This window comes from Bos javanicus, chromosome 5 (assembly GCF_032452875.1).
Source record: "Bos javanicus breed banteng chromosome 5, ARS-OSU_banteng_1.0, whole genome shotgun sequence".
NCBI lineage: Eukaryota > Metazoa > Chordata > Mammalia > Artiodactyla > Bovidae > Bos > Bos javanicus.
This window is the reverse complement of record NC_083872.1, coordinates 75,028,013-75,048,090: the sequence shown is the minus strand read 5'-3', so window position 1 is coordinate 75,048,090 and position 20,078 is coordinate 75,028,013. Positions and strand designations below refer to the sequence as shown.

Here is a 20,078-nt window from a genome sequence, read left to right as displayed (position 1 = left end):
GAGGGCTTGTGTGCAGGTGTGAGGAGGGGGGTCAGCCGTAAACAGAGGGGCAGAGAGAGAGCACACGCCTCACCCAGGCTGCCTTCACGTTTCACCAGGACTCCTGTAGGAACTTCCAGAATGGTCTTCCTGTGTTTACCTTGGGGCACTGCCCTGCCTCACCCATCTATTCCCCACATGGGGCTAGAATGACTCTTAAGAATATTGATCTTAGCTCTACCTGTTTCCCCTCCTCCACAGCTGCCTATGACTCTGAGCACAGACGCTCAAAGCCTCCCTGCAGCCTAGCCTGCTGGAACCTGTGGTCCCCCCTAGGGCAGAGCTGGATGCCAGGCTCACTCCATCTCCAGGAGCAGGACTGAGTGGCTTGGGGAAGTGGGCAGGAAGGAGGGAAAGTCCATCCAAGGCTATGTTCTGACCTGGCCACCCGTCTGGGATTGCAGCTGCCTGGACCTTCTAAGGAGCCTTCATGGGATGCCTCAGGCTCCTCCTCTCCAGGGTGGAGAGGGGAGCATCTGGGTGTGGCTCTCACCCCCATGGGCCTGCTCCACAGGGCACAACTCTCTGTGTTTCCACGTGTGGAGCATGTGAGCACCTTACAGTTTCCCATGCCTGGAGCCCAGGGCAGGAAGCCAGAGACCTGGGACCTGGAAATGATCCCAGGACATCTCCTAAGTCCCTCCCCACATGCTGCAGAGCCTTCTCCACACTTTTGTTCAAACCTCCCTCGGAAGACTTTCCTCGGTGCCTCGGACTCCCTCTCCACCCGTGTTTTCCTGAGGCTTCAACCAGTCCTCTCATTCCTTCTTGAAGATGTCAGCAGTCATGGCCATCACCTGCCTGACCTTCAGAAATGTGAGTTCATTCTTTCATCGGTTCTTCATCAATTCCTGGAGAATTCCCATCCTGCACAGACTTCTCTGGGCAAGGTTTCAGGCACTGGGTACAGAACCATTCTGTGTCCACCCCCATCTCCCCCCAAACCCTTAGAGCTAGACTCCATTGAGCTCAATGTGTGGCTGATGCAACTCCACGGTGATTCGTATCACATGAGATCCTTGTAGTTCTGAGCAACAGAAACTATATCTGGCTAAGTGAGCACAGAAGAGGGTGCACTGAGAGGGAAGAAGTCCAGATCAGAGGAAAGAAAGAAGTCCCAAATGTGCACAGCTCAGGAAGGACAGGAAGCAGGACATGTCCCCCTCCAGGATCCCACAGTCTGTCCCCTGAGGTCCCGTCAGCAGGGGGCTCTGGTCCAAACACCTGGAATCTCAATGTCAAGTTCCCAAGAGACAGAATAACTTGGGCCTGGGGACAGTATTCTTGGACTAATATTTCAGGCTGAAGGATGAGGAAGATGAATGAGTAACAGGGACCTGAACCCTGGGGGAAAGTCTCAGGTAGAGAGGCTCCAGATTGAGTGCTTCCTGGATGCACACGTGCCCTCTGCCCAGACCAACAGACATGACTCTCCTCACGCTGTTCTGGGTCCAAGCACCCCACACACGACAGTAAGTGCACCGCCCACTTCCCCAGCTGGAGACAAACAGGAATCCCCTCCCCCTGCTGCATCTTGCAGTGATGTCAAGGGTGAAGGGCCCCAGCACGATGCCAGTGCATCTCCTGGTCCATCAGGCTCCTTTCTCAGTATTCTGCATGTGCATTATATATGTGCAGGCAACAGGGAGGTGCAGTAGAGACCCCGGCTCCCAGGAACATTGCTCTCCTGACACCAGTCTTCACTGGGATCCCACTCCCTGTTCCTCTTTCCTGCGGGGAATTTCACCCCTGTGGAGCCTGGGCTGGGCCATCACTGTGTCAGCACTGTCACCTGGGTCCTAATCAGGACCTCACTGTACCTCTGAGAGCAGGTGCTTGTCACCCCAACGGAGAGCAGGAGGAAGCTGGGCCCAGGGACCAGGAGAGTGGCTGAGGCCCCTGCCTGGGGAGGGCCATCCTCGGTGGGCCTACTGGGTGCCTTGAGCCTCCTCCCTGATCCATGTTGAGCTGATTGGTTGGGAGAATGAAGGGTATTCTGTTCCAGGAGGAAGTGAAGCAAGCATGTGATGTTTCTGTAACACAGCTTATCCTGGGTCCAGTGCAGAGTACCCACCCCCCTGGGAGCCCAGACCATGCAGCTGTCTGTCCTCACCTCCTGTCCTGTCCCCTGTGGGGAGAGGTGGGCAGGGATGTGTGCTGCACACATGTGCCCGCCACCCAGGGCCTGAGTGCCTCCGGGCAGAGCCTCTGCTGACAATTTCATGTTTCTCTCATGCCTTTGTGCTGGATATCTTTAAAATCCTGCTCCCATCTCTCAAAAATGCCTGGAAGTTCACATTAACTTGTTGTTTTTCAAAGGGTGCTGTCCTGGACTTCATACCGGTGATGACTGCTGAGTCTGGGCAGAGCCCTCCCTCCAAAGATAGGGACATTGTTTTTGAAAGACAGCAGACGTGTTATGCCCAACCGTTCTTTAACCTGATAATTAAAGAAGGTGTATATTTCATTATGAAAACACTACAACTAATGGTTCAGATTCAGAAAATGGGGTAAAACCTAGAGAAGTATAATAATTCACCCAGTAAGATTATTGGCCATCTCCCTACAGTGCAGCTGTGTTTTTAGAAGCAAACCTCAAAAATCTTGTCATTTCTTCTGTACATACTTCAGTTCATCCCTATATTTTAAAAAGGTCTTTGCCTGGTAACTTCCCTGGTGGCTCAGAGGTTAAAGCGTCTGCCTTCAATGCGGGAGACCCTGGTTCCGTCCCAGGGTTGGGAAGATCCCCTGGAGAAGGAGATGGCAACCCACTCCAGTATTATTGCCTGGAGAATCTCATGGACGGAGGAGCCTGGTAGGCTACAGTCCACGGGGTTGCAAAGAGTCGGACACGACTGAGCGACTTCACTTCACTTGCCTGGTAGCCAGACCCTAAAGAATCTGCCCTCAATGTGGGAGACCCGAGTTCATATCCCTGGGTCGGGAAGACTTCCTGGAGAAGGGAATGGCAACCCACTCCAGGATTCTTGCCTGGAGAATTTCATGGACAGAGGAGTCTGCCGAGCTACAGTCCATGGCTTCACAAAGACTTGAACACAACTGAATGACTAACACTTCGCAAATGTCTAAGTTCACTCTGCCCATATTGTTGGAATTTAGGCTCTTGCAACTTCCTTCCTTTTAAATAACACTGCAGTGAACATATTTGTGCATGAAGTTTCCCCCTCATCTTTGAGGCTGTTTTTCTGGGGGTGGGCCCTGCAGATGACATTGTTGGGGCAAAGGGAATGAGCGCTTAAAGGCTCCCTGTGTCTGACCCACCACCGCCCCCCCACCGCCCCCGGCCCCGGGTGTCCCTGCAGGCTGGCTTAGCCATCGAGGTGTGGCCAAGGCCACCTATGAGCGGGTGTTCACACCGCATGGTGCACAGCCTCCAGTGGATGGATTCCAGGGCACAGACCTAATTGAACAGGGGTGTCTTCAGTCTGTGGAGGTCCTGGCTTAGACGAAAGCTGGTTCTTCTCAGCAAATTGTGTTGCTTGCACAGAGTAGCTAACAACTGGTTTCACTCGGATGCTGGGTTACACCCAATCTGGGCCCAGCCTCCTCATCAATGATAGTTGTTGATGAGAGACTTGCCCTGTCACAGCGCTGCTCCCAAGCCACTTGTGGCCCTTGCACGCCATCCTGCACCTGGCCCCACTTTCTTGGCTTCCCCTGCTTCGCTCCTTAGGTTCCTAAGTATGCTGAAGCCCCTCTAGACTTCACCTGTTTAAAGAAACACATTCTAATTACCTAGGGTAATGTACCAGAGCCCCGATATCCACTGCCATCTTTGTTAGAAATGCACGGGGACAGAGATGCCAGCAGGTAAAATCCCTTCAGGGCCCAGGTTCTGTGTTTCTCTGCAAGTCTGACTCCTTACCTGTCCCGTGCTGGCCCCCACGTGCCCCCTTCCTGGAGTTCCTCCACCCCACTTTCCCTGCATCAGGAGAAGTCTGTGCGCAGAGCATTAAGACTGATCCAGGGCCTTGGTCTTTCTCTAGGACTCTGTGGTGGCTGGGGTGGCATGTGGTCATCGGCCAGCTCTCCTCTTCTACATCAGGGTCCTGGAGATCGAGAGCAACCTGTACCGCATGGGCCAGAGCAAGGTTTTCTTTGGGCTACTGTGCTGGCCCACCTGGAGGAGGACCAGAACCTGAAGATACCAATGTCATCATCAACTTCCAGGCCTGATGCAGGGGCTACCTGGCCGGGAAGTGAGTCTCGGGACGCCCACCAGCAGCTCAGGGCCCCCAGCTGTCCTGTGTGGAGGCACTGAGGAAGCAGGGCCTGGCCGCCCTCACCCAAGCAGGTGTCCCCGGGGAGGCCCACATGGCTTTCCCACCCCCCTGCTTCCTGGATTTCTGCCTGAGGTTTAAAGTGAGCAGGTGGGAGGGGTGACTGTGCTCCGATTTTCCCTGCAGAAAAACCCCTGCCTCCCTCTCTTCCTCCCTGTGTCCCTTCTGTAGGTGTGACACCCAGATCTGGCTGTCCCCAGAGGACCCCGAGCTCTGAGGAAGAGGCATCCTTGAGTTCCAGCAGCTCCCGTGGGGTCAGAGGCAGACTTGTGCAGGTCAGTGGGCAGGGCAGCTGCCCGTTTGCCCCTTGACTCCTCTGTGTCTGGGGTCTGGGGCTTGTGTCCTGGCCTGAGCCCTGAGCTCTGGGGACAGGGTGGCAAATGAATGTTTGCAGGATGTGAGCTGCTGACATTCTCCCACCAAACACAAGTCCCTGAGTTGCTGGAACAAAGTGCCCACCTCTCCCTTCCTCTCAGCTCCTTTATCTGCAAAACACTTCAGATACATAACAGTTGGCTTTAAAAACAAACTATGGTTGGCTATCCTCATGGAATAATCTACTGTCCCTCCCTCAAAACCTGGGGGGAGGGGACCATAATGGGCCAGGGACGTTTCCTGGGGTGAAGCAGCCCTGAGGGAAGGGCAGGCGGGCCTCCATGGGGCATCCAGGTCCACTGCAGTCACTTCTGCTTGAGGCAAACGGAGAAGTTCACCAGCAGTCCAGCTGCAGGACTCTCAGACTGTGGGAACTTGACCTGCATTTCTTCATCTATGAAACGGAGCTGGCCCTCCTAGAGCTGATGTGAGATTCAACAGGAAAGGTGTGGACGGTGCGAGCACAGCACCTGCCACATGCTCAGCCCGTCCACAGAGGCTCTTTGCTCAGGAACCAAACGGAGACTTGGCCAGCCCTCCATTGCAGACTTCTCTGAGTCGCCAGGACACTGGTTTCTGATAAAAGTCCTCCATTTGGAGAGAAAAAAATCTGTTGTCAGGTGGAGATAAGCCGAGATAGAAAAAGGCAGTGTGCTCTCAGCCCTTCCCACGAACTTCTGCATCCACATTATGGCAGTGACCACCAAGGCCAGCCCTCCTCATGTGGACTAAATGCACTAGAATGTGACCAGTGTGCACTGAGCAGCTGGTCTGTTCTAGGACTGTACCTCAAGCTGGTGGCACGAAGGTGAATGAGGCAGGCAGGCTGGTGAGTGTGGGGTTGGAGGGGTGAGAAGATGGAATGGGGGGGGTGGTGGGAAGTGATTTGCCAAGGAACTCACGGTGTGTTGGTGGCAGGTCTTCCTTCATGGAGCCTGAGACGGCTTGGACTGTGTCAAGAAGGATATGGAATGTCAGGACTGGGCTTCTTTCTCTAAGCGGGTCAGCTGGAGGTGGAAATAGTCCCAGGGCGGGGCCTGGTGGGCAGGGTGTTTGTTTGACTTGAACCACTCAGAAGTGAGGGTTTTGCTTTCACTTTTGCTTCCCAGAGTATATCTAGTCACAGAGGGTGTGTGTGGTCATTGCAGAGATGCACAGCTGGCAGCTGCCTCTGCACAGCTGAGAACGTCTGGATCTTGTTCACACTCAGCCAGAGGAAAACCCCTGGGTAAGCCGAGGGGAGGGACCCTGCCCATCTCCCCATCCTCAAGATGAATATCTGAAAAGGAATATGTTACTAGTTGACAGAAGGTGGGAACTCGAAGCATAGAGAGGTGAGGTCATGGCCGAGGCAGCAGGTTAAGCAGGGGCTGAGCCTGGATGTGGAGGCAGGTGTGTCTGAGGGCTTCCTCCCAGCCGAGGGCCCCTAAACAGAGCAGAGGGAGGGCCACAGCGGCTCAGCTCAGGATGTGGACTCCTGAGACATGAGCGGCAACCCTAGAAGGAAGGTGAGTGTTGGGTGTGCTTAGTACTTTGGGAAATTGGAGGAAGCAGACAGGGTAGAGGAGGACAGGGGAGTCAGAGCCTCCCCTCCTATGGCCTGGCCACCTTAAAGCTGTCCCCGGGCTGCTAGGCTGGGGCTGATGGGGGAAAGGGGATTTTTTTCAGTTACAAGGAATCAAGGTTTGTTGAAAAACCCTACCTCTGAGAGCCAGGCTCAGTGCCAGGCCCTGGGGACACTGAGCCTTGGAAATAGACAGGAAACCAAGTGGGGAGTCGAAGGGCGTTGGCTTCCTGTGTTTGCCAGGCCCTCTGCTCAGGATGAGGGTGATGGGAGGTCCTGTGTGGGGAAGGTGGCCCTGCAGGAAGAAGTGAGAAGGGCTCACTGCACAAGGTCCACATACATCCCGGTGTTGCAATGTTATGATAAAAAGCCGAACTCTACAGACATCAGTATAACAGGAGGGGCATGAGCTTAGATCTATGTTTTTTACCGGCAGAGACAACCCTAGAAACGTTGGGTGTTAAAACCACATTCCCACCCTGCCCTTGTACCCAAGTCCAAACACCTGTTCTTGGCCTCCTCTCTGCCCACAGAACTGTGTAACCCTGGGCAAGCTACCTCCTGGGGAATTGTTTGTTCTATTCTCTTACTAAGTTTTTAAAAGCTGATTTCCATTTTTCTCTGTGGGTGCAGATGTTTTTTCTGACCTGGTTTATGGGATCCTTGGCAATTTTCATTTCCAAGAGTTCAGTAGGTCAGAATTTCCATTATATCTTGTGGAACGTGTGCATTTAGAAAGGCTTTCTCAAATCAATGTTATTTTTAATGCTTCTTTCAGTCCCTTCAGTTTTTTCTCTCTGGTGTACGTTGGATCCTTTTGAAAGATTGATTGATTAGGATCTTTAGTTTCTTCTCCATTCTCTTCCTCTTTCTCCCCTTCTCCCCTCCCTCCCTTTCTCATTTTAACAGGGGGAACTGGGGTTGTGCTGTGTCACCGAGAGGCTGCTTGTTTCATTTCCCCATAAGGGGTCCTACCCCTCATATTTTGAACCGGCTGTGCCCAGGAGGGCAGAGGATGCCCAGAAGCCCTGGACAGGAGGAGCAGCAGAGAAGAGACAGGGCCCCTGATGATGTGGGAGGGTTCTCAGACCTGGAGAAACTGAGCAAAAAGGGACCACGACCAGGAAAGTATGGCCTTCAAGAGGAGCTGGAAAGCATCTGGGGGAAGGTGGCAGAAGGAGGATTGGAGCTGAGCCTCCAGGGACAAGTAACCCATCACAAGGTGAGGCCAGTGGGGAAGCACATGTCGTGGAGAGGGGCAGCCTGTGCCAAGTGAGGTGCCAGTCTCGTGCAGCAGGCCCTGTAGAGACAGAGAGTGTGAGGAAGACAGGAGCTGGGGCAGTCGGAAGGCTGTGGGTGCTCGTCCAGGGACTTTCTTAATGCCCCTTTCCCTTCCCAGGGAGGGTGACTGCAGGCACAGGAGGGAGATGGTTGGGGAGAATCTGTCTGCCTACGAGGAGGGAAGGGATGCATGACTGGCCATGCAGCCTGGCAGGGCCAGTCTTCTCCAGGGTCCTCCCCTCTCCCACCAACAGCCTTTCCAGAAAGGGACCAATCAGAGGCTAACAGAGGAGGAAGCCTGGATAGGAATCCAGCAGAGGAAGCACTATCAGCATCCACATGCATCTGAGGCCCCAGACAAGGGTCAGGACCAGGCCAAGAATGGGACGGAAGGACGGAAGGATGAGATCGAGGGTTCAGATGCGTTCACAAAGTTTTGGCATCACCCAGGATCCAGCCCTTTCTGCCCAAGCCCTCCTCTTCTCTCTGCCTTGGCTCTTGGTCCTCGTGTTTCATGATGTCATTTGGCTGCCCTGGCTCCTGGGTCATGCAGCTTCCAGGCAGAGAGGGTGGAGCGGGACCAGCCAGCTCTCTTCTCCCACCTGCTTCAAGGTAGACCTGCCTGTGCGAATTTTCTCCCATCACACAATCAGTGCCTCCAGCCTCCACCACCAGGCACACTCCCTAGTGAACAAGTTCCTCTTCCTGAGGGACAACCCCAGGCATCACAGAGAGAAGGTGATAGAAAGATTCTAGGATGGGAGCTCAGGTGAGGGGATTTGGGGGAGGCTCTAAGGAAATGGGGGCTTCCCTGATAGCTCAGTTGGTAAAGAATCTGCCTGCAATGCAGGAGACCCCAGTTTGATTCCTGGGTCCGAAAGATCCCCTGGAGAAGGGAAAGGCTACCCACTGCAGTAATCTGGCCTAGAGAATGCCATGGATTCTACAGTCCATGGGGTTGCAAAGAGTTGAACATGACTGAGAGACTTTCACTCACTCACTAAGGAAATGGGTCCACTCTAGATTAGGTGATACAGAAAATGAGGGGCACTTCTATCAGTGGGGGTCTCGGTAACTCATCTATGGAGAGGGGAGACCAGAGTGAGCATAAAGGTGTGACTGGTAAAGAAGGAGCAGTCATGCTTCTCACCCAAGGGAGGGGGTGTGGTGTTGATGGGGGCACAGTGATGGGTGTTTGCTGTCTCCTTTGTTCCTGCTCTCAGGGTGACCCTGTGTGAGGCTGGAATTCTGTGAGAGCCTTTACATCCAACGGGAGAAGAGCATCACCCTATTGTGATACCAGGCCAGCCTTAGGATGTCAGGGGTATTCTTTCCTTCTCAGTCCTTTATAATGGTCACATAAATAGACAGAAGGGAATATATCCATTGATTTTAAGACACCTCTTATTATTAAATTCAGTTAACAGTGAAATATTTCCCACTACACTTACTCCTCTTTGCAGCATAGCTACCTTTTGTAAGCTTTATGTCTCCCTTCTTAGCCACACTTGATATAAACTCTTCTCATTGAATTGTTATGAACTCATGGCCTTTCTCAGACTCAACTTGGCCCAATGAAACATGATCATAGTATTCACTTTCCATCGTCAGCAGCATTATTGTATGTGAGTTACATTAAAGTTGCTCAGTCGGGTCTGACTCTTTGTGATCCCATGGTCTGTCAGAGGAGCCTGGCTCCTCTGTCCATGGAATTCTCTAGATCGGAATACTGGAGTGGGTAGCCATTCCTTCTCCAGGGGATCTTCCCAGGGCTCGAACCCAAGTCTCTCACATTGCAAGCAGATTCTTTACCATCTGAGCCACCAGGGAAGCTCATTTCATGTGGGTGCCCCTTCTAAATGCTGCTCTGAACGTTTCCAAGAGAATCTTTGCCTTTGGGGGTGTATAGTTGCCTACCTGTGGATATAGATGCCGACCTGTGGAACTGACCTCCCCTTCAAGGAGTCTCGCTTCCTTTGAGTGGACAGAAGCCCATGGGTGCACATGTTTGTGGGCAAGGTGCTGCCAGATGATGGCTCTGTTTAAGGCCACAGGTCACTGTGATTGTCCTGGTTTACGTGTATTTTCATCCCTCCTTTTCCTAGAGAGCTTGGCTTCATCGTCACAAACATGTCTCCTACACTGACAGTTGTCACATCGGGTGTCAGCTTACTTCTTATTGTCTCTTAATCCAATTGCTTCCACCAGCTTTATGTGGTGGTGCCAGAAATCAACCCATTCTCATGGGTTACTAACTACTATGAAGTGACTTCTGCTTTTATAAAATTAAAAAAATCCAAAATGCTAAATGCATATGTTTAAAAGAAATCAGTTTATACAGAGGGTTCTGCACACCTCGTATAAAAATCATTTTCAGTTGTTTGCTTTTTCTTTAGGTAATTAAGCAACATCCTTAGATAACATCCTTACTTACAGGGTCATTGAGAGAAGTAAAAATAAGTAAATGCTTGAGAAGCACTTAGAATGCTGCCTGGGGCAGAGTGGGAAGTCGTCAACCACAATAGCTAATAAACATTAAGTGTCATATTTTTCTTTTCCTAATTTAAAAAGTTTGATACTATTAACTTACTTCTTACCAGGGAAGATAATGATTTCAGTTATTCTTATACTTTTCTTATATCTCTCACTATCTTCTCCTAATATCATTATATCACTAATCTTACATCTTCTATTAGAAAACTTTGTGGTTATATGCACTTTATTTGTGCCATTGTTTCTTAGGCGCTCAGGTTCAACTGGTGTTTCTTGATTCCCCACTTTGTAAAATGAGACTTTCTCTTTCTCCCTTCTGTGCTTCAGTTCCCAACTTCTAGAAGTGTGATTTAATGTTTATATTGATTGACAGCAAATAAATCAAGTTCTCATATTTAAATGCCTTGTTCTAAAAGTTAAAAGTCAAAGAAGAGAATTTACATTTTTGTGATGTTTTAAATGTTTTCTCTTGAGTAACTTGTATTAATACTATCTATTTGCACATACATTTTGGCATAGCTTCAGTTTTTCCTGATGTTTGGAATTGCCTTTGTTTTCACCCCGTGCACTGTCTGTCTTCAAATTTCCTCCATTTCTTTGCACCTGTGCCTCATATGATACCGAGTCCCCTGTCCCCACAGACTCTGGACTTTTTACCCCATTCTGAACTGGTTTCTCTCTAGATCTGTTGTGTGCCCAGCTGTGATCCTTGGATTCCCTTCTCTCTGGGTTGATGTTCCTGATTCCTGGATCACATTCAGGAATCTTTCTTTCTCTTGGTTATCCTTTGCATCATCATCACACACACACATCTTTTCTTTCCCTCTGCACCTCACTCTCAAGTAACTTGCTCAGGAACGACTGTGAATAGCAACGTTTCTATTCTCCATTTAGCTCCATTTCTTCTGTCATTTAAAAAAATTTCTGGAAGCTTTTTTTGACCTTCTTTTCCAATATTTCTTTAGACTTATTTGGTAAACACTTATTAATTCCCAAGATTTTTTTTTGTCTGTTTAAATTTTTCCCACTTCTCAGTGCATCTCATTTTATGAATAAAAATCCTTTCTAATTGACTTAACGACCTGAGTTCAAGTTTTAAAAATTATTTTCTTCCTTCAGAATTGTCCATCTATCTCTCCTGGTGTCATTTCTCATCTGTTTGTCTAAGTCATCTTTTCCACATTGTGATCGTTTCCATGTATCTAATCCTGGATGACCCATTCATATTTAAGAGGGAGTAGAGTTGACTGGTAAGCTGCCCTTTAGAGTGCTTGCCTGACGACCCCTAAATTCCAGAATACAGAAATATTTTTTCTGGAGTCTCTGAATTAAGATTTTCCTCCGTCTGGTGTGGAGTTGGGTGAATATGTGATGGGATGTGGGTTGCTGGGACTATCCCCTGCTTTCTCCTTCTGTGTCACTCTCATTTTGCTCTAAGCAAGCATTCCTCTAGCCTGTACACCTTCTCTCCATTTCTTTCCTCCACTCCTGTTTATTCAGCAGTCACTTCTTCATCCACTCAGTCTTCAAACTATTGCTGAAGACTCTGGGCTCCTGCTGCCCACATTCCTGGCTTTATATTAGCAGCAGAGCATCAAGAGGCAAGGTATGGGCTCTTGGAGCCCAGTAAGTGGGTTGAAACCTAATCTGTCATGGACAAGATTTCTGACCTTGGGCAAGTAACATAACATCTATGAAAAAAGGAGGGGAGTTGGTGTACATATCTCAAGGGTTACTGGAATGATCCAAATTATATTCGGTAAAGTCTTAGATCAACTATCAGTACAGAACAAAGACCACAAACACAGAGACGCCTCCTATCAATAGCCATTATTACAACTGTAAGCATGTTTCCTATCATTTTAGTCAGGTGTCAGGAGAAGGAGCTGATAAATGCACTTTTGTCTTCTTACAATACTGCTGAATGTAATCAACATTTGCTTTCTTCCATCATCTACCAAGACAATGTAATCCCAAACAGAATTAAAAAATTGTCTCTCAATAAAGATCTGTTTTGAAGAGGAGACTTCTAAGAATTGGCAAGATTAAAAGAATTGACACCCTCATATATGAATATAACTGTAATAAATTGGTGCAATTTTTTGGCACAACAGAGCGACTCTAGGTATGAAAATATTTAAAATGTTTAGAGCCCTGACCAAATCATTCTACTTCCAGAAACAGCTTAAGGACACGGTCTCAAGTACACGCAAAGTTTCATACAAGAAGTGTGTTCTTTACACTATTATTTACACAAACAATTAGAAACACCCCAAAGTGCAACAGTCAGGGGAGGACCGCAGAGAGGACTGGGCACCATCCAGGTCCTCAGCTGCCCAGAGAAGGGCTGCAGGGAGGGGGCTTGTGGGAGAAAGGCTCCTGCAGAAGGCAGGAGGATGTGGGCTGTGGGAGCTGCAGCACCAGAAACTTTATCAAGGCAGAGATTCAGGCACAGGGAGCAAGACATCATTTTGGAATAAAAAGAGTCATTTACCAATTAACATATATCCCCAGGTAAGTATTTTTGAATATTGTTGAGAGTACAGCATAGTTATCATTAACCTGCTATTTGAATCAGAAAGACTTGGGTTCAAGTCCAGATTCTGGCACCAGCCTGAAATCTTGGGCTGACCCATGTTTAGGTGAGTTTCAGGAACCTGCACATCACAGACACTGAATCAATAGTAGTTATTACCAATTAGTGACACAGGTGTCCCGACCTCATATAATTCCCAGAGTATTCCTTTCTATGCTCCTTTCTATGTGCTCTTCATCTCTGGTTTTACTGCTCCTATAACTTCACAGATGGCTGTCTCCTGTCTGACTACCTTCTCCCTGTGCCCCAACAGGAGAGCAGGACTCTGACTCAGCTTGGAAAGAGCTGTAGGAGGTGAGTGACTTTTCTTAACTAACAGCCAGCAGAGCCCAGGGGACAGGGAAATACAGAGGGTTAAGTCCCTGGTGGCACTGGTGGCCGTCCCAGGGGAACCCACCAGAAGCCTCCCCCTCGCTGCTCCGTGAAGCCACTGCTCACTCGTAATCTAGCCCACAGTCTGTTTTCTCTTTCCCAAGGGTGAAGCCACACCTCCTTCCAGCCTGATGCAAACAAGGAGTTGCAAGGAGATCTTTGGGAACCCCTGCTGCCACCATGAGCTCAGAAAACTTCAGACACTGCTCAGGTAGTCAGCTCTCTCTTCTCTGGAAGGTTCCTACTTGTGACCCAGAATTGAGGGAATGTGTTTCCAGGCTGAGTTAAACTACAGATAAATCAAGAACCATGAAGAGGATGGATAAACATCCTTGAGCTTCCAAGAGAGACCAGGAGATTCCCCTCACCCTGGGGTCTGCCCACGGCCTCCTTCCTGGCCCTCTCCTCAGGGAGCCATGACCAAGGTGCTGACTTCCTGCCTTTCCCACCACCCAGCCAGTGACTCAGTACAGTGGCCTGGAGAGCACACGCTGAGCATGGACCCCAGATGGCAGTCCCCAAGGCCAGGCAGGCCTGGGAGAGGAGGTCCTCCAGCATCATTGGACTTCTCCTGCTCTCTCCCTTGGCCCAAGCCTCCTCCTGCTCCCAGACCCTGGGGCATCACTATAGAAGCTGTTTCCTCCGGCTTTTCCCAGCCACCAGCCCAGCCTCTCTGCAAGGGTCATTGGACCCTGCTCTGAACCCCAGTATGGCCTTTGCCACCTCCCACCTGGAGGGGAGGGGTGATGAGGATCACATCTGGCTCCATCCCTCCTCCACCTGGTGGATCCCCTCCCCTGCCCATCCTAGAGTCTGTGATCAGAAGCAGGAATCCTCTCACATGGTAGTTTTACTCAATGGCATGTGGTCCTAAAGTCTTTTTTAAAATTAGGTAACATGAGTTTGTAATGTTTTCTAAGTTTCGTGTGTACAACATTATATTTGTACTTCTATATACGCTACTGCATGCTCACCACCAAAAATGAGTTGCAAAGAATTCCCCTTGTGTGCTGTAGAGTAGAATGGACAAATCACAGGAGTTTTAAATGGAAGAAGGATTCAAAGTCTTGTCCAAGAAATGTCTGACTTGACATTTGACCTTGGATTGAATCTTGACCTTGGATTCAACCTCAGAGCTTTCAGTTCTGTGGCCTTGGGATGTCCATTGTCCTGTCTGAGCTTCTCTTCTGTGAAATAAGGATAATGCTTCTTTGTGCAGATTTATCAAGAAACACATTTGATATCAAGTCCCAGCTCACACAAACATATATAGCCTGGCCAGCAATCTTACCTACAATTCCATAACCTCCAGATCTCTGAAATCACTCAGGGATTTTGATAACTCATTGAGGACTAATCTTACCCTGTAGTGATCTGAGGCTATTTGTAGTCATTACTTTATCCCATTTAATGTAAGTATTCAATTGTTTCACTGCCCAAACATGAAAGCATTCATTTATAGGGTGCTGCCTGTCTATTCTGGAAGTGATAAGTAACAAATCACACTTGCTGTTTCTTCTCTTTGTGTGTGTGTGTTGAGTTGCTCAGTCATGTCCAACTCTTTGCAACTGCATGAACCGCAGCATGCCAGCCTCCTCTATCCATGGGATTCTCCAAACAAAAATATTGGAGTGGCTTGCCATGCCCTCCTCCAAGGGATCTTCCTGACTCAGGGATCAAACCTGGCTCTTTTATATCTCCCACATTGGCGGGCAGGTTCTTTACCACTAGAACTCCCTGGGAATCCCACCTATGACCTCAATTTACCTGGGAATCCTACGTAGGACTTCATTTCACCTAACCTCCTTACAATCTCTATCTTCAGAAAGGTCACCAGGGGGTTAACTCTTCAACACAAATGGTGGGGGGAGAGGGGGGACAGTCCATCCATAACCCTAGGTGACCTCACCAAGAGCTCCTCAGGTGATTGCTGCTCAGCAAGATCAATTTTAACTATTTTATACTCAATAACATTTATGTCCCACCAAATATTCTTATAAACTTATTCCCTTTTCTTTCATCTAGATATTGAGACCTTTTTTGAGGAGGTCGTTCAGTGTCTCTGGAACATACTGAGCAGAGAGGAACTGCTACTCTTGCTGAATGAATTCCTAGAGAGAATTAAGGCTGAGGCCAGTTTGTCCAGGTAACCAGCACAGGTGCACCAGGAAGGTCACCCACTTCCCCCAGCTCCAGGCTGGCTTCCTCCTGGAGTAACGCCTCCTCCAGGCAGGACCCTACTGTTGGGGTCAAGGATGTTCCTTCTCATGATCCCATCAGGAATGTTTCCTCCATGTCATTTGCTGACAGTGAATGATCGTGGGTTCAGAAGAGATGAAACCTGCAAGGAAGGTGCAGGTTATGTGACCTTGGACAAGTTACTGAACTACTCTCTGCTTTAGTTTCTTCATCTTTTCATTTTTACTGTGAGGACACTGATATCATGCATGTAAAGTGCTTCCCATAATGACTGACACCGAGTATGTACTCAATCAATAGTAACATTTAAAAAGTTGTTGGGAAGAGACAGGGGTCAAGGATCTTCTTTCTGGTGAGGAGAACCAAGCAGAATGTCCTTTGGGACAAGTGGGAAAATCCTGACACCACCATTTGTGTCCTGGGTTTCTGCCTACAGTCTTTTTATTCCCGATGTTAGGAGCTGTACAAACCCTGCAGGATCCTGCTGGCCCGTAAGGGACAAAGGCCCATAAGCACAAAGCTCTGGACTGCCCTTACTTTGACTTCAATGGCAAATTTAGGGGATCCCCAAAACAACTCTCAGGTTCAAAAATTCCCTATAGAATGGACAGGACTCACTGAAAGCTTCATGATCCCAGGTACAGTTTACTACTGCTACTGCTGCTAGGTCACTTCAGTTGTGTCCGACTCTGTGTGACCCCATAGACAGCAGCCCACCAGGCTCCTCCATCCCTGGGATTCTCCAAGCAAGAACACAGGAGTGGGTTGCCATTTCCTTCTCCAATGCATGAAAGTGAAAAGTGAAAGGGAAGTCGCTCAGTCGTGTCTGACTCTTCGAGACCCAATGGACTGCAGCCTACCAGGCTCCTCCATCCATGTGATTTTCCAGGCAAGAGTACTGGAGTGGGGTGCCATCGCCTTCTCCTACAGTTTACTACAGGGAAGGATAAAAGTTCCCACCAGCCAAAGGGCAAAGTCTGGACAAGTTTCACATACGAAGCTTCCATTATCCTCAGGACACGTTACTGACCTGGATTCGGTGTGTGATAAGATGCACGGAGTACTGCCTATCAGGGACACTCACTTGCTTACAAGCCAAATTACCCTGACCTGTCATCTCCAGCCCCTCCTGGAAGTCAGACTTGTGCCCTAGTGTCCAGCTCTACCAGATGGCAGAACTGATACCATGGGACCCAGTGACCCTGGGTCACTTGTCACCTTCTCAGACTGACCAGTGGCCAAAGGCCCAGGCAGGCAAGGACACTCCTATCAGCCAGAATTCTAGGGGCTTAGGGACCACTTCCCAGTAGCCAAGGGCAAAGGGCAGGGAGACTTCTCACTACACACTGAGGCCCTTGAATGAAGGTTTTCTCCTCCAGTCCTACCTGTCTTTGTTTATCTGTGGAGTTCCCACTCCAAAAACTCTTTCAAAGTGGTGGTGTTGACCCACCTGTGAGACGTCTTTACCACATACTTTTTCTGTGGCTGAGCCATATGGCCTGTGGGATCCTCATTCCCCAACCAGGGATTGAGTCAAGGCCGACAGCAGGAATGCAGAGTTGAAACCTCTGGGCCACCTGGGAATTCTCTCAAATACCTCTCTTAAGTTGCCAGTATCCTAAGCTGACTTTCGTCTACCTATTCCAAGTCTAGCTATTTCAAGATGGAGCATCTATAAAGTATGAAACGTGTTTAAGGTTGAAAGAGAAAAGTTTACATTTATAAAATTCTTTTCTAATGATTTATAGTAACATATCTGTATTTATGCAGAATAGATATTATGGAGCCTATTTTACAGACAAGCAAACTGCCTTTCTAATCCCTTGACCTTCATTGTTACAGGGAAGATGTGGATGAACTACATAAATATCTGAACGAATTGAAACGAGCCTTGGTTAAAGAGGACCAAGAAAGACTCTCCAAAGAGCAGCTGGACAGGAGGAGGTTTCTGAATCAGTTTCCTCGGGTGAAACAGCAGCTGGAGGAGTGCATAAGCAAGTTCCGTGAGCTCGCAGACAAGGCTGAGAAGGTCCATAAGGGATGTACCATCTCCAACGTGATGGCCCACAGCACCGGTGCTGTGTCTGGTATTCTGACCATCGTTGGCCTGGCTCTGGCACTCATGACAATGGGGTCCAGTGTGGTGCTCTTGGCCACTGTGACAGGGCTGGGAGCAGTAGGTACTGTGACCAGTGTGTCCACCAGTATCCTGGAACATATGAAGAGGTCATCAGTAGAAACTATAGCCAGTCGCATGATGTCAACTCTCATCAAAAAATGGAAGGTTCTCCTAGAGATACTCAAGAGCAACCCCACAACAGAGAAAGTCACAAAAGCTGTACAATGCATTGAAATGCACATCCATGACATGCAGACAGGCAAAGCCATTTCTGACTCTGCAGCAAACATCTTGATGGGCCTTATGATATTATCATCCCCATCCATCCAAAAGAAAGAGGCAGGTTTCAAAGCCCCAGCTTTTACAATTACCGAAGGAGGCCAGATCGTGGGTTTGGCCACTTCAGGGGTCTTCCTCCTGGTGGATGTGGGCTTCCTGGTGAAGGATTCAAAGCACCTGCATGACGGTGCAAAGGCAGCATCAGCTGAAAACCTGTGGCAGTGGGCCAGGGAGCTGGAGAGGAAGCTGGAGGAGCTCACCCAGATCTATGAGCATCTGCAGGAGGACCTGATTCAGCCACCCCCAGAGCAGTGTGGGGTCCAGGGACATGTGAGAGGCTAAAGTGCAGAGGTACCTTGTTAGAGGGAAGAGCTGGAGACCACATTAATAAAGCTGGGTGTTAGGAATTTGGCATTAGTTGAGCACATCAGGGAAGGGATGGATGTAGGTGATAGATGAGGAGAGAGAAGGAAGGGGCCTGGAGCCTGGATTAAGGGAGGAGGGGGGACCAGAGAATGAGAGGTGGGGAGAAAGCACTTTTTTTCATACTAAGAACGTTTTATTTTGTATTGGAGTACAGCCAATTAACAATGTTGTGATAGTTTCAGGTGAACAGCAAAGGGACTCAGCCATTCATATTCATGTACGCATTCTCCCCCAAACTCCCCTCCCATCAGAAACCACTTTGGACTAAAGATGACACTGGAGGCAGAATAAAGGGAGAGGCAGGCGAACTAGCAATGAGAGGCCAGGTGTACGAACGGGTTGGAAATGGCAGAACGTCAGTTAGGATTGTTGGGATCCAGAAGTAGCAGGGGCTCCTCTATCGCCCTCCACAGGCTGTGATGTCCCAGCAAGAAGAGTCTTCCCCTGGTGGTGGTCTCTAGACCTCTCCTCCAACATCAACTCACCTTTGGTCCTAGCTGATGTGTCTTACTTAGGGAGTGACTTCTTTCATTTGTTTGTTTTATTGAAGGATAATTGATTTACAATATTCTGTTAATTTCAGGTATACAGCAAAGTGCTTCAATTATACAGGTATCTATGTATTTATCTGGGCTTCCCAGGTGGCGCTAGTGGTAAAGAATGTGTCTGCTAAGCAAGAGACACAGGTTTGATTCCTGGGTAGGGATTCCCTGGAGGTTGAAATGACACCCCACTCCAATATTCTTGTCTGGGAAATCCCATAGACAGTGGAGCCTGGCATGTTACAGTCCATGGGGTTGCAAAGAGTCAGACACAACAGAACGTCTGAGCGTGTGTGTATCTATATTCGTTTTTATTCTTTTACATTATAGTTTATTACAAGATATTGAATACTGTTCCTTTGCTACTACAGTAGGCAGTCCCTTGTTTATTGGTGTGTATCTGCTAATCCCATCTCCTAATTTACCTATCCCCCCAAAACTGTGGTAAAAAGTTTGTTTTCTTTGTCTATGAGTCTGTTTCTATTCATTTGGTCATTGGTATTATTTTTTGGATTCTACATATAAGTTAGTATCACGTATTTGTCTGACTTACTTCACTCAGTATGATAATCTGTAGATCCATATTTATTGCTACATATAATATTATTTCATTATTCTTTATGGCTGAGTAGGATTCCGTGGAGTGTATACATGTACCACATTTGCTTTACTCATTAATCTGTCAACAGACATTTAGGTTAATATCATGTCTTGGCCGTTACGAATAGTACTGCTATGAACACCAGGGTATGTGTATCTTTTCAAATTAGAGCTTTAATTTTTTTGTAGAAATATGCCCAGAAGTGAGATTGCTAAATCATATGCTTGCTCTATTTTTAGTTGTTTAAGAAAACTCCATATGGCCTTCCATAGTGGCTGCACCAATTTACATTCCCAGCAACAGTGTAGGAGGGTTCCCTTTTCTCCACAGCCTCAGAGCATTGTAGATGTAGGTGATGGCCCCTGTGATCACTGTAGGGGAGATAACTTATTGTAGTTTGATTCTCATTTCTCTAATAATTAGTGATGTTGAGTATGTTTTCACGTACCTGCTGGCCATCTGTACGTCTTCATGAAGAATTGTCTGTGTAGATCTTCAGGCAGTGGCTTCTTGATGACGATGGTGGTGATGATGTTGGTGGCAGCAGTGGTGTGACAACACAGTGGATGGAACATCTGACATGTTGCCAGGAGCTCTTTGGGTCCAGAGTGCACCGAGAGACCAGTGACGTTTCCATGAAAATCCAAATGTGGAGGAGGAACAGAGGTTGATTAAAAGAAAGAAAGAAGGATGAAACAAGGACGCAGAAACAGGTCAAGGAACTTTTTGGTGTGTCAGGAGATGAAACAGCCTGGGGCCAACAAACACGACTCTCTGACCCTCGGTTTCTTCTTCAGCTGGAGGTGAGGCTGGATAAGATATTTCAGGTGGTTCTGGTTCTCTCCACCTCATGTTCTCTAGACTCTGGTTCAATAAATATGAGCTGATTCA

General features: G+C 48.5%; 1 protein-coding gene across 9 annotated transcripts in view; it reads left to right on the top strand.

Moving 5' to 3' along the window:
* Positions 1–20,078, top strand: part of LOC133247900 (apolipoprotein L3-like) — an 84,901-nt gene extending 64,823 nt beyond the window's left edge. For 4 of the 9 annotated variants that reach the window (XM_061417326.1, XM_061417325.1, XM_061417323.1 and 1 more), the window contains 3 exons: positions 13,126–13,232; positions 15,047–15,167; positions 17,063–20,078. In XM_061417326.1, the coding sequence (XP_061273310.1) occupies positions 13,202–13,232; positions 15,047–15,167; positions 17,063–17,960 (1,050 nt within the window). In that variant the 5' untranslated portion in view covers positions 13,126–13,201 and the 3' untranslated portion in view covers positions 17,961–20,078. Of the gene's footprint in view, positions 1–5,835; positions 5,944–12,858; positions 12,944–13,125; positions 13,233–15,046; positions 15,168–17,062 lie in introns of those variants that run through there. The other 5 variants (XM_061417328.1, XM_061417327.1, XM_061417320.1 and 2 more) reach the window with 4 other exon arrangements.